Source organism: Notolepis coatsorum (assembly GCF_963971535.1).
Source record: "Notolepis coatsorum genome assembly, chromosome: 12".
NCBI lineage: Eukaryota > Metazoa > Chordata > Actinopteri > Aulopiformes > Paralepididae > Notolepis > Notolepis coatsorum.
Window position 1 is genome coordinate 57,449,788 of NC_140176.1, and position 15,414 is coordinate 57,465,201.

General features: G+C 42.6%; 1 protein-coding gene across 1 annotated transcript in view; it reads left to right on the forward strand.

The window, feature by feature from the left end:
- The window catches only part of mtpap (mitochondrial poly(A) polymerase), a gene marked incomplete at its 5' end in the record, with an annotated part of 56,968 nt that overhangs the window by 1,200 nt on the left and 40,354 nt on the right, over window positions 1-15,414 (forward strand). Inside the window, 3 exons of the mRNA XM_084326728.1 lie at window positions 1,961-2,133; window positions 2,290-2,526; window positions 13,270-13,494. Of these exons, the coding sequence (XP_084182854.1) occupies window positions 1,961-2,133; window positions 2,290-2,526; window positions 13,270-13,494 (635 nt within the window). The remainder of the gene's footprint in view (window positions 1-1,960; window positions 2,134-2,289; window positions 2,527-13,269; window positions 13,495-15,414) is intronic.

Here is a 15,414-nt window from a genome sequence, read left to right on the forward strand (position 1 = left end):
AAGAGGTATGTTTTTAGCTTATTTTTGAAAATATTAAGAGATCTAGCTTCCCTAATGTCCATAGGTAGTGTGTTCCATAACTTTGGTGCATAGTTTGCAAAGGCGGCATCCCCGATTTTCCTTAGACTGGCTTGGAACCTTCAATGGACCAGTAGTAGATGATCGCAATGTTCTAGGAGGCACATAGTTGACTAGAGAATTTGCAATGTAGCTTGGTCCTGTTCCATTTAGTGCTTTGTATATAAGGAGGAGGACCTTGAAATCAATTCTAAATGTTACCGGAAGCCAGTGTAGGTTAGCTAATACTGGACTGATGTGGTATCTCCTCTTGGTTCTAGTTTGCCTAGCTGCCGAGTTTTGAATGAGTTGGAGTCGTTCTGTTTTTTTTTTTGCGAGCCCAGTGAGGAGTGCAGTTACAGTAGTCAAGTCGGCTTGAGATAAAGGCATGGATCCATTTTTCAGCGTCTTTTTGATTTATAAACGGCCGTACCTTAGCTATGTTTCTAAGGTGGAAAAATTATGTGTTTGTCACCTTGTTGTTGTGTGATTTAAAGCTTAGGTCTGAGTCTATTATAACACCAAGACTTGTAACTTTGAGTTTGATCCAAGGAGTAAGTTGCCCCATATTGCTCTGTAACATTTATCTTTTTGTTATAGGACCGACTAGTAGGATTTCAGTTTTGCCCTCATTTAATTTTAGGAAGTTGTTCGTCATCCATTTGTTTATTGCTAAGAGACAGGTGGAAATGGAGTTAATAGCTGTGTGATCATTTGGTTCAGCGGAGATGTACAATTGTGGCATCTGCGTAACTATGGAAACATACATTGTGTTTTAAGATAAGATAAGATAAGATAAGATATTCCTTTATTGATCCCCTTGGGGAAATTCAGGCATCATAGCAGCATGGGGGGGAGGGGGGGAGGGGTACAGGTAGTAAAACAACACAGTATACAGGTAGTAAAAGACAACACAGGCAGTGTAAACAAATTGATCAATATGGTCAATATAATTTACTATCTGACTAGCTGAGGAATATTCACATTTGTTCTAATGATGTCTCCGAGTGGCAGCATGTATAGTGAGAATAATAATGGACCATGGCAGCTCCCCTGTGGAACTCCAAAGTAGGTGTCATGTTTATCAGAAGAATGATCTCCAAGCCTGACGTAATATTTTCTCCCTTTGATATATGTTCTGAACCAGTTTAATACATAGTCAGAAAGACCAACTAACTTTTCTAGACAAATTATTAGGATATCATGGTAGATCGTGTCAAACGCTGAGCTTAGATCTAATAGGATGAGAATTGAGACTTTGTTTGCATCAGAGTTTATTCTGAGGTCACTAATTATTTTTGTAATAGTTTCAGTGCTATGGTGCGTTCTGAAGCCTGATTGAAATTCCTCCATGATGTTGTTTTCTTTGAGAAAGGAGTTTATTTGTATTGAGACTAGTGATGCACCGATGTGAAAATTGTGGCCGATACTGATAACCGATATTAATATTGCTGTTCTGGCCGATACCGATATTTACCGATGTCGCGATATCTCTGTATAGAAAACACTTTTTTATGATAATCAAATAAAGAGCTATTTTCCAAAACGCATAATTTTTTTACTTTTGTAACTTATTTTCAGAAATGACTGATATTTTGAAACTATTTAAGGCCAAAACATGTTAAAAAAAAGAGATAATTTTTTATTTATTTTTTTAATATCGGCCCTATCTTGATATCGGACCGATACCGATGTGTAAAAAAACTGCCATATCGGCCGATATTATATCGGCGGCCGATATATCGTGCATCACTAATTGAGACAATTCTTTCAAGTATCTTGCTGATGAATGGGAGGTTGTATATTGGCCTATAGTTGGTTAGTACATTACTGTCTAGTTTGGGTTTCTTTAGTAAGGGTCTTACGACAGCTGTTTTTAATGCGTGTACATTCTCTTCTGTAGTGTGGAAAGACGAGGCCGGACGCAACTCGTTTTATTCTGTCCAGACCAAGAGGCAAAAACAAGCGGAGAGATCTGTTCTCATCAACTGTCAGTCCAGAACCAGCCAAAATACGCTCATCAAGTATCTGTCGAGACATGGCGAAATCAAGAGCTATTTCTTCTATGAAAGCTACGTAAGTAACCGGCTATCTTACATTGTGTGTCGACATGACAGCCTATTTGATACATATACTGTGTGTGCATAATGTGATCGTCATGTCCCGTTGGATTTGTCACTCCTTTATTGTGTGACACATGATTTCACACTCTGCTCACATCTGGTTCTCCAGGGTGTATATGCGGTGGTGGAGTTTGCCAACAAAGAAAGTATCGCCTCTCTCCATGAAGGGACTGCCATCCCCAGCATCAACCATGAATCCATGGTGCCTTTCAAATCCAGACTGCTGTCCCTCAGAAGTATACTAGGTGCTGTGGACCCAGCAAACAAGTCAGCAGGACCCCAGTGCATACCACAGAGCGCCATCCCCATTAATACGCTCATACAAAGGCTGTCCAGAGAGGAGAGTGTAAGTGGAAATGGGTAGGTACCGGATATGTTTGGCCTGGCTGATAAATTCCGGGTCAGTTTTTCAGGTGAGTCAAACATCAGATGTTTATCACCCTGTACCAAAGATCTTTGGCTGTAAGGTGGCCCCCGCGGCCGAATCTATTCTGGATTGACAGCCATACATGTCTATAGTGATACAGCATGATAAACGTCTGATGTTTTCTATGCAACTCAACTGAAAAACGGACCCCGAACTGATCAGCCAGGCCGAATATATCCAGTACCTATACCCGGGTTCTTACAATGTTATCATGCAAATACTATGCCGTCTGCAGCAAGTATTACAATCTATTAATGTAAGTATTACCAAGTAGTATCACTATAGATGCACACAGCGAAGTGGGATTATATGGGAAAAGCAAGCATAGATGCACAGTGAGGCGGGATTAGCTACATGGGGAAAACATGCATCGATACACACAGCAAAGCGGGATTACATGGGGAAAACGTGCATAGATACACACAGCAAAGCGGGATTACATGGGGAAAACGTGCATAGATACACACAGCAAAGCGGGATTACATGGGGAAAACGTGCATAGATACACACAGCAAAGTGGGATTACATGGGGAAAACATGCATATATATACACAGTCGGGATTACATGGGATAAACATGCATAGATACACACAGCAAGGCGGGATTCCTTCAGAAAAACATGCATAGATACACACAGCAAGGCGGGATTACATGGGGAAAACATGCATATATATACACAGTCGCGATTACATGGGGAAAACATGATACACACAGCAAAGTGGGATTACATTGGGAAAACATGTTAGCTGAGCACAGAGTGGTCCCACTTTCATAGAATTCCCACCCAAACCATGTATATTAAATAGATCATTGGTCAAGTAAATGTAAACATCCATTTTATATTTTTAATAGCCCTCTGATGTTATGACATATTGATTATTTTAACACATTTGGTTGTCTCCACTGTCAACTGTGAAATGGTAAGAATAGGAATGAACAACTGTGTAATACTAACAGGCACACAGAGACTGGTAGCAACTCTAACCAGTTAATTTAGCTGTACACCAGCAATTACCCACATGACCTGTGGGTATCTGTACCACATCAGAAAGTACAGATAAATATTGTTTTGTGATTATACAATAGTTGGTTCCAACCGAGCAATATGATTGGCTAAGAGGCTTTCCATTGAGTGTCAAAATCTCATCTCATCTCAAGAACTCATTGCTAAAGTAATCTGGTTTAGCTCATATCATTCAGTTCCTACTTACCACTCCTGATTGACCCATATACCTATTTAAAATGTGATTCATTTGAGTCTTAACTCTTTGGACGCCACAGACTTGAGCATCGTTTGTTCCTACCACGCCAACGCTCTAAGAGATAGGAATAAGTGGCTGTGTTTGCAGGGCTATATCTATATTCTATATTATAGCTATGGATACAATACTATGGCCCATTTGACATCAACTATCTATCGTTCAATATGTGAAAAAAAAAATTCATCCATGCATGTTATACCGTGGTGAATATAAGTATAGTTTTAGAGTGATCCTGACTAATCCCAGAAAACGACGATATGCTGCAATAAAAGCGTTGGTGTTTCTCGCCTGGACACGCTACTATTTCCAAATCAAATGTATATAATAGGTATTATGTTTCATCATGAATGCATGAAAGGGGGGGGGTCGTTTTTTGATGCTTTGATCGTCACCAACGGCATACGTTGTGGAGTAACGTTACACACACGCATTGCGTTCGAGGTGAAATCATGGTTGGATCAAAGCAGGATTGATGTCATATAGTCCTTACCAGCGTTTCCGTTAGCCGGTAATTACCGGTATTTGACCGGCAAAATATGTTGAAGTCCGACTATTTAAATCTCTCCGGTCATAATGTCCGGTGAAAATAATTTCTCTAAGCACAATTTTATTATTTGAATTGTATTAAAATAGGCTAAAATTAAATAGCCTATGCGATGAACGAAACAATCATTACATGTTGCTTCACTCTGATAAAGCGCGGATGGCGCCGCTCGGATGTGAATCTTTTTTTCTTTCTTTTTTTGAGCCTGTCTGGCCACCATAACGACAAACGGGTATACGAGCGAGAGAGAGAGATGGCCAAAACAAGCTAAGCTTAACAAATATTTCATGAAACCAAGCACAAGCAGGTCTAATAATAATGACAACGAAGATGAGTCTTCTGAACTTGAAGTCACAGAGACCGCTGATGCCGTGGTGAAAGAAAACAGAAACAGAAATGTCGAGCGTTCAGGCCCGAGTGGAAAGTTTAATTCTCCTGGCTGAGGTGCGACATTATATCCACATTTTCCAGTTCACTGATCCAGCCAGGGTTACCACAGTTCATTCTGGAACCTCAGATCCCCGCTGATCATGGAGTTCTACAGTATCGCGTTGGATCCATACACGTATCGATTTTTTCGAATGGTGATCAGGAATTGGAATATACCAGTTGGATACCATCTGATGTCAGGTAAGGACTCTATGTTATCAGTGTTAGGATAATCAGAGTAAGTTTGATGAAGTTATAAGCTGTTTTGTGAAATGTCTTCTTTCGGTTTCACTGTAAAAGTCCGAGAGGAAATCAACGGGGCGATTATCCGCGCGCGGCCGTAATGTGCTTGCGTGCACGTATAATATTGATCATCTAGCGTTTATTTGAAAACGATTCATAAAAAGGCTGACGAATATCAACGGCTGACGATTTTCATAGAATGCTCCAGAATGAGCTGTTTTTTATCTGAAAACGGGTGCTTTTCTAACTGCTCTGAAACGGAAACGACGCGATAAACAGCCTTGACAGCACTGACTGGAAAATAGTCTTTGATAATGCGATGGGCAGATTAGACACATAGCCATAATTTAAAACATAGATTAGGCGATATTAACGTTAACATTGGCGCCGATGGTGGCATTCAGCCGGTAAAAAGGAAAACCAGGCTGACCGGAATTTCTCGAATATGTCCGGGGATAGAAATCTTGCAGGACACCCAGACCGGCACGAATATGTTCTAACGGAAACGCTGGTCCTTACCTTCACTAGGAGGTACCCCAAAAAGAATATTCCAATTGTCTGATCGCGAGTCCCAGTATTGGTGTCCATCGTGTCGCCAACATAATCCACCACAACAGATGCATCGGGGGCATTTGATGCTTCTCAATACGATCGGGATAACCGCTGGACTCGCCTGACAAAAAAAACTGACCCCGGAGACATTTGAACGTAGCACAAGCCAAAAAATAAGGTTTCAAAGGGTGCTCGATACTGCCACCTGGTAGGATGCTGCGGTTATTGCATTTTGGCGATCTCAGGATGATTCCCCATGTTAACCCTGATGTCTGTGTGCCTGTAATGAATAGAAATATTGAATAAAAGAAATAACGATGAAAACCAGACTATACTCTGGCCTGGCGCTGAACGGTTGGCGAGATAACCAGACTATCCTCAGGTCTGGCGCTGATTGAGTTAAAGGCCCATTCTGTGATACCAAAAATATATACCGGTGTATATATATATTATAATATTTTTTTTCAAACCGTGAGGTGTATTCACATTGAAGAGTTTGATCTGTGGCTGTAAAATACGAACCTATTTGGAATATCCATTCCTAATGGGCATCAAGATCTGTTTTATTCTAGTAGTTTACACACATTACCAATGTAAACAAACCCTTTACAGCCACAAAATACAATACCGCAAATTGAATTAAGAATACATTTATCGGTTGTCCAGTGTCCTTGTATCAATCAACTACTAGAGAATGAAAACATGTCTCCATTCTTATTTCTTATTTTTGGTCACTGATTGGGCCTTCAAGTTGAAGTGTGTGTGGGCGGGGGAGGTATCGTTTGAAAATGTTGTGTGTTGTGTGAGGGGGAGAGTGAGAGGACCCACACACAGCTCTCATACGACCATCCAATGCCTATGGATGTTTTGCATGACTGCTCAGTTTCACTGTTAGGTCACGGGCCCCTTAATATTTCCTCTTCTTCCATAGCACGAGATTGTGTCTTTCTGTTGTCATGGTAACAGCAGTGTGGGTGGACCTGGGGGAGGGTGTCACTAGGGATTCCCTGACACATGAGTCTTATCAATATAGTAACATTCATAACAGTTAGTAGTACTCACTAGTTAGTGATAACTGATGACTGCTTGTCCCCAGCAGGTAAATTAGAAATAACTTGGAACGATGTGGCATCACAGTTCATATGCATTCTTTATCCTCTCTTTAAAGGTGTTATGATGAAAAAAATATCAAAAGTTAGGTTTTCAAATCCCCTCTTTGCATTCAGCGATCATTCAACTATATTTGTCCAAGGGCCATAATCTTTCTAAGCAGACACTGTGGGGGCGGGTCTTTTTTGTAAAAAATAAACTTTATATTATATACAGTAGTGTACCAGTCACAAATGTGGACACACTTTCTCATTGAACTGAATGAGAAGGTGTGTCCAAACGTTTGACTGGTACTGTATATATAACTTATATACATTATTTTTAGAATTAGGCCTAAATATATGTGTGTGTTTATGTATTATAATTTAGCCTTACTTAGCCTATTATTGTTTAATATTTTCACCTTCTTACTAACAGGGTTCGTACGGGTGCTGGAAATCCTTGAAAATGCTTGTATTTCAATGTGGTGTTTTCAAGGTTTGAAATGTGCTTGAATTGTGTATAAAGTGCTGGAAAGTTATTGAAATTGTAATTGCACTGTTACTGTATACTTTCATAATAAATCGCTATCTGACTTAATAGTTAGGTTTTTAGATAAACAAATTAAATTCAGGGAGCGCCTAATTGCTTTCGCCTTTCACGCAAAATGAAGAGGAGTCCTCTCTCGAGCCACTTGAGCTTTTTTTTTTTTTTTTAATCGTTAACAAGCAAGTGAGCTAGCGTTTCCACAGACGGCTATGTTTATTGTTCATGTTGACAACGACAAGCGGCACCGTAAGGTGAGTTAATAAATTCACTCTGAAAATCTGCTCCTCTCTGATAAACTGACTCTTCGGTCAGAGCGTCCAGTCTGCACAACTTGAGTGCGCTCGCTCTGACACACTGAAAAACAAGTTTCGTTTAGCTAACGCCATTATGCATCGGCGCTGTGGTTTCGCTGTGCTCAACATGACTAACAAGCAAATACATTCTTTCTATTTTAAGGAATGTTCTGTAGGATATGTCGGCAACATAAGAAGCCAGCTACTAGGGGTAGCTGTTTGTGTGAAATAACAATAGAGGAGACTAGAGAGTGTGTCAACTGCAAGTTTGCAACCAATAACATGGGCATCATATAGCTTACATCCTGGTCCCTGCTGGGACGTACCAACTGAACACACCACTGGGGGGGGGGGGGTTATATAAAAATTCTAGGTTGATTTGATTTTGTATAAATTTTAAGGCTCAAGGAGCTGATTGACTGCCTACCTCAAAGACTGCACTTATTTTGCAAATTTTCAGTAAATATTTGATTGAAATTTAAGTCTTATCTGGTGATTATTTGAGTGATTGTTTCATATTGGCTCAGCCAGGTTATATAGGATGTCATGTCTACATCATTTTGGTTGTTTATAGCACAATCACATCTGATTTAATGTGATGGAAGAAGTGACATTATCATTTGTGTAAATATTTTATTTACCACAGCCATGTAAGATGCTGGAAAAGCTTGAAAAGGCACATTGAAAAAGCTTGAAAAGTGCTTGAATTTTGCTTTGGAAAAGGTGTAAGAACCCTGTACTAAATTAATGTTGTTTTTATTAGCCTAGCGTAGTTCCCAAACCTTTTCAGCTTGAGACCCAAAAGATAAATTTGGCGTCTCCCCTGGACCCAAACAACAACAAGAACACAACAGTCTGAAACTCACTGTAACTCTGCTCACCACTCTCTCTTGTCACCACCACATTAGTCACACACGGATGTGGCCCGCGGGCCTCCCAGTTGACGTTGCATGCTGTAAGGGAATCGATGTAGCAAGTGTAAACACGTGGTTACATGACCTCTCAGCCGGTCATATCGCTGTCCTAAATGCACCATATATTTTAAACGTGTGATGTTTATTATGATACAACATTTCCCAATCGTTGGTATCGTAGTTATTGTAAGAGGTTGATAGGTTTTTTTTTGGGTTTGGTTTACTTTATTTGATCAAGGGGGACAGCGTACATTAACACATTCGGGGCCATTTGGATCTGTCTAATATCACTCTAGACGGACGGCCTTTTTTTTATTTATTTTTTTTAAGATTTTCTTTTGCCGTTTTATCGCTTTATTGCTACTGGGCAGTCCAGTAGAGAGAGACAGAGGAGGAATGGGAGACAGAGTGGGGGGAAGACATTCGGCAAATAACGACGGGTTCGGGAGTCGAACCCGGGTCGGCCGTGTCGCGGCTGAGCGCGCTATGTGGTTCGCCACTGGGGCGCCCCTACGGCCAGCATTTCTAAACAGACTTGCATAGTTCGTGAGGCTGTTTGTAGAGCTAAATCTATACTTTATAGTATTGCTATCTGTCCATTCTCATTGTCAATTGAGACCATAAACCGTCCCTTCAAAATGGCTTAAAGAAATAATTTTTTCATCAATACCTTTTCATTTTATAGCATCTTGAATATAAGAGTTATATGGGATTTGGGCTAGTATATTTCCTGGAAGGCGAGATACAGGGCGCTAAGCTAGTAACGTTAAATCCAATGGTATTTCGGCACTACAGAAGCTAGAGTTAAAAATCAAACTGCATATGATCGATATGATTGTCCACCATGAATGCATGAAAGGGGGGGGGGGGCGGGGGACGTCGTTTCTGATTATTGATTACCAATAACCGCGTTAGCCTCAGTAGCCACATTCGCTGATAGGGTGGATGGCTATCATAACGAGGCCTGATCAGCATGTAATCTACGTGAAAAAGATCTTACCGTGGGCCGGTTGGAATCCAAAAGGATTTCCCAGTTATCGATCGCCATCTGGTAGATCGATATGTCCATTGGCTGATCATATATTCCTTTACTGCACACTGAAATCCGCGTCCCAAAACGTATTCCGTGCTACAGGCTACAGGCATAGCTTCATGTTAGCAGAAAACTACATTGGAGATCCAGAAAAAACAAGACAACTTCTGCCACAGGGAACACTGCATTATCGAGATAGTGCCCCTAAGAGGATCTGGCCGGTAATGCACTTTTTCGAATTCAAAGAGTAGGGTACTTCTGCAATGCTGGTCGGTGACATTGAGTAGGATATTACAATGGAATAAAAGCCAAAACAACCTTGCCACGGACATGTCCGTGGATGGCCCTCTAGCGTTGCATCCGAAACACGGACATCTCCGTGGTTGGCCGGGAAACGGTTAATAAAACATTTTACAAATGTAAATGCACCCAATTTTAGCCAAAAGGCTCATTTCCATTGGCAAGTCCCCCTGCCAGAAGGTACAGGCTAAAATCCTGTGTGAAAAAGGGTTGGCAATAAAAACAGAATTAAAATCAAGATAAATAACATTAGAATAAAAACACAACAAAAGCACATAGACATACGATAGGGATACAGGTCACAATACAGTCATGGACACAAGGACAGAGCACATCATGACATATTAAAAGACCCAGACATAGACAAACGCACCATATCCACACACACACATACACACACAGACACCAGTGTTGACAATGCTGGTTTTCAATGAGCCATTCCCTAACCCTGCACTTGAATGAATGATATGATGTGGACACTCTAATTGTTTGAAGTATTGAGTTCCATTGGTGGGATGCTCTATATGAAAAGACGGCCTGGCCAAATACACTTCTTTTTTTTAAAGGGATTGTACAGTCTCCCCTTGCCGCACCTCTAGTGTTCCTGGTTGAGGCAGACTTGAGGTTGATGAAACCGGACAAAGGAGGAGGAGCCAATCCACACTTTATTTTAAAAACTAGACAGACGTTTTGATAAAGAGTCAGGTTTTCCCAACTGAGTAGATTATATTTTTTTAGAATGTGACAGTGATGGTACCTGAATGGTTTCTTGTCTAGAATTTGTATTGCTTGTTTGTATAGTGATTGAAGTGGTTTCAGAATGGTGGAATGTGAATTGGACCAGGTTATCAAACAGTATGTGATGTGGGAAAGAACCATTGAATGAAGATATAGCTTTGCTGCCTCGGTTGAAAGGAAGTTTCATTGTTGTATTGAAGCATTGTGAAAATCCCTAAAATGGATGCTGTTTTTGCTCATCAGAAGGTGACCTTTAGGTGGCTAGGTGGCGCAGTGGGCAAGGCGCTCGCCACCAACGCAGGAGATGCTGGGTTCGAGCCCAGCTCTCGGTGTTGCTACCAGCTTGGCTGGTCGTTCATACTAATACAATTGCCAGTATTAGGGGGTGGGGATCGGACGTTGTGGACAGCGACTCCTACAGGTCGGTTGGTGCGCCTGCGCAGTAGAATCAGGAAGCAACGAGGGCGGCGTGTCCCTCTCACGCAGACCCTCGCCGCTGAGAGATCGTGCTGTTCAGGTGAAAAGATGCGATGGCTGCCTCCTAGAGTACCGGATGCAAGGCTTCGTCTACATTGCAGCCGGCTTGTGGGAGGCATGGCCAACAGCGTTCGAGACAGGGGAGGGTATCTGTAATGTCATCAAATGGCGACCTATAGGCAAAATAGCCCCTCTTGGTATTTAGTTTTTTGTTTTCGACTGATTGTTGGGTTTCAGCGGGTATTGAAGAGGAATTGCTACTGCTGGCCACACCTCACGCTCTGCCAAGAGAGGTCTGGAGACATTCACAGTATAATAAATTACTAAACTCCAACCCGCACATTAGATTATATTAGATTCAACTTTATTGTCATTGCACAGGGTACAAGTAGAGCGCACAACGAAATGTAGTTGGCATCTAACCGGAGTGCAAAGCAGCAGTTAAGTGCATTGTAATGTAATAATAACATATATGAAAAAGCTAAGCTATATACAGTATCAACAGTATTTATGTACAGTATAAACAGTGTAGACAGTGTTATATAGTGGATATGATTAACTATGAATGAACTATAGGTTGGATATAAGTAGTATAATGAATTTTTTGTATAAAAGTATTCTGTACTTCTGTATTACTTTACTTACTTACGCCTGCTACCCCTTCTGGGGCATAGGCCGTCAACAAGTGATCTCCAAGCATCTCTGTCTTGAGCTGTTCTCTCCAGTTGGTTCCAGGTCATCTTCATGGTCTTGGTGTCTGCCTCCAGGTCTCTGCGCCAGGTGTTTCTCGGGCGGCCCCTTTTCCGCTTGCCCTGCGGGTTCCATGTTAGGGCTTGTCTGGTGATGGTACTTGCGGGCTTTCGCAGGGTGTGGCCTATCCAGCGCCATCTGCGTTTCTTAATTTCTTCTTCTGCTGGCAGCTGGTTTGTTCTCTGCCAGAGTTCGCAGTTGCTGATGGTGTCTGGCCATCGGATGTTGATGATCTTCCGCAGGCAGCTGTTAATGAAGACCTGCACTTTCCTGATGGTTGCAGCTGTAGTTCTCCACGTCTCTGCTCCATATAATAGGACTGCCTTGACGTTGGTGTTAAAGAATCTGACTTTGGTGTTGGAAGTCAGTTCTTTTGAGCTCCAGATGTTCCGTAATTGCACGAATGCTGTACGTGCTTTCCTTATTCGTGCTCTAATGTCAGCATCTGTGCCGCCCTGCTTGTCAATAACACTGCCAAGGTAGGTAAAGGCTTCAACTTCTTCCAAAGCCTCGCCATCCAGCATGATTGTGTTGGTGTTGTTTGCTGCATTGGTCTTGAGGATCTTAGTCTTGCCTTTGTGGATGTTGAGTCCCACTTGCGCGGAAGTGGATGCCACGTTGTTGGTCTTCTCCTGCATCTGTTGTTGGGTGTGCGACAGTAGTGCCAAATCGTCAGCATAGTCCAAGTCGTCAAGTTGCGTCCAAGGTGTCCACTGAATCCCGTACCTTCTCTGTGCTGTGGAGGTCTTCATTATCCAGTCAATGGCCAGCAGGAAGAGGAAGGGCGAGAGCAGACAACCTTGTCTGACCCCGGTCTTCATTTGGAATGCCTCTGTGAGCTGCCCTCCGTGGACCACCTTGCATGTCAGTCCCTCATAGGAGTTCCTGATGATGGAAACAATCTTGGTCGGCCCCCCCGTAATGTCGGAGAAGCTTCCAGAGGGTCTCTCTGTCTAGGCTGTCAAAGGCTTTCTCATAGTCCACAAAATTTATGTACAGGGGCGAGTTCCACTCTATCGACTGCTCCACGATGATGCGCAGCACTGCAATTTGGTCTGTGCAGGATCTGGTACTTCTGTATGACAACTAATAAAGAAACTTGAACTTGAAAGTAGATATGTATACAGTATATGATATCTGACAGAGGACAGATATACAGTAGATAAATATGGATACCAAAACAAAAGTAAACAAAGCGCAGTACCAAGCGGGGCTCTTTTGCCTAGAGGTCACTGTTTGACAGCATTACAGATCCTACCTTTAAACAAACAGAAACCACAAATGTGTTTTGGGATGATATTGCCAGCTGCCCAAGGTACAATTTTCTTACAGATGCATAAAAAGGTTTGTGTTCAGTACTATGACGTAGTATGTTAAATCATTATCTGAAGTTCCGTTGTCACATCTTTTATATAGAGATCTCTTCCACAGCTTCTTGTACGTCAGTCATGCATCAAGTGGTGTCTTTAACCCCCTCTTTCCCCCTCAGATAGACCAGCAGATAAACGTTCTGACGGAAGCCAACCAGTTAACGGAGGAGAACACCCGCCTGCGCTTCCTGGTCTGCTCGCTACTCGGGGACGTGGCCGCCGCTTATTTCCCAGAATGCACCATCAGGCCATACGGCTCGACGGTGAACGGCTTCGGAAAGCTTGGCTGCGACCTGGACATGTTCCTGGACCTGGACGGCATCAGTGGGAGGAGCATGAACAAGGTAAACAACCTAAGGTAAACTCGTTGTTATGATCGTTATTTCTTTTTTTCGCTATTGGCATTCATAATTCATCCAGGAAGCCTCCGGGAGCCAGCTGGACCCTGTCTGATATTGCAACGCCTCAATACCGCCGCCTGGTGGATTTCGGGAGAGTTACACTCCACTCTAAACCGGAAGTGGCGCTCGGTGCATCGGGGAAAAAGCTCCGCCAGAGATATGTTGTTACGTGGATCAATATACACACCTCGAGTGCATTGGATCGCTTTCGAGATGCAAGAATCAATATGCTTGCGTCATACAAACGGAAAATGGATCTAGCAGATCGACGTCAAATAATTGGAATTTTTTTCTCCAGACGCATCGGCCAGAGGTAAGAGGAATCTAACGTTATTTCCAGCTCGATTGTCCATTTATTTCATTGCAATCTGTCTGATCAACGTATGGTGTCTTACTAAAGAAAGCCGTTAGTGACAATCAAGGAATCACGACCCCCCCCCCCCTTCACGCATGATGGAGCATAATGTATAGCGATCATATGCATTTGAAATTTTTAATATAGCGTGTATTAGGGGTGGGCGATATGACTATATTAAATAAATATCGGGTAGAGTTCATAAACTATACACTTTTTAAACGTATCACGGACATCGTGATGTTTCTCACAATCCCTCACATCAGTTTATAAGCCGCCGCGGTTGAGATGACTTACTTTGGCGCAGCGCTTGCCTTTACTCTCTCCGTCTCTCGTCTCTCCCTCTCAAAGGAAAAAAAATTCACACGCTCGCCCCAACTCGCACACACACACACACACACCCAGAGACGGAGAGGCGGCGCCACAGGTTTGTTTTGAGGAGACAGCCGGGGATACGAGAGTGAGAGAAGTGGAGAGAGCTTCGCGAGTTTAAACGTTAGCCCTACATGTTTTATTCAGAAACGTCAATGTAATATGGAGGCGCCAAGGTGGATGAACTGGTATTAGCCTCGCGTTCTAACGGTTAGCATTGCAGCTAGCATAATTGAGCTAATAAGGCACTGGATTCATACAGTAGCTTGATAGCTAGTGTAACTGAGGGGTACAATTCCCTGACTGTATTGATAAGTATGGTATCATTAAACCACTACCGCTTTATGTACTTTAACTACTGGCCACACAGTACATGATATAGATATGATGAACACTTTTCCACCATGAAACCAAGTCCACACAAATGTATAAGTCGAATATTTAATATATAGCAAAGGGTATATACAACGTTCACTTAATGACATTTATGATTTGAATGCACTTGTAAGGCAAATGAGTATTCGTAGGCAAATCAACATTGAATGTCCAATCTCTGGTTACGCAGGAAGCAAGTATACAACCTGGTTCTTTAGGGAACTATAGCGATGGTACTTAATGATTATAGCTGGATATACTAAAGGGGGGTCCTGCTGGTTGTAAGTCAGTAGGGGGGGGGGGTTAGGAGAGCCGCCGGCGATATCCCATCTGGCCAACGATTTCTTGGGAGAATTCAGAGTGCTGAACACGGTGCCCACAGAACCTTGGTCCACAGATGAATACAGTTGGGCCCTCTTGTAGACGGTAGCTGCCGGTCCACAACGAAGAGACGTGAGGCGACCTCACTCGGGGTAGAGCGCCGTCTCACCTGGACTCCTCTCGGGGGGTAGTTCCAACACTCACCAGTGTTGGCTGTTATCCATGGCATAAATCAAAGCACCCAAAGCAAGTAGATAATCCAAGCCGTGTAGGGCTCGCCGTCGTCCGGGTAAGGTAATCCAATGTGCAGGTCCACTCGTCCTAGCCCAGAACTCCTCGGATGAAAGCACCACACGTGGTCTGCCCAGCCTGGTTAAGACTCTAGATAACGCGAGGAAACGATGGGGGTACTACTCACTGTATAACTCTAACCGAACGAT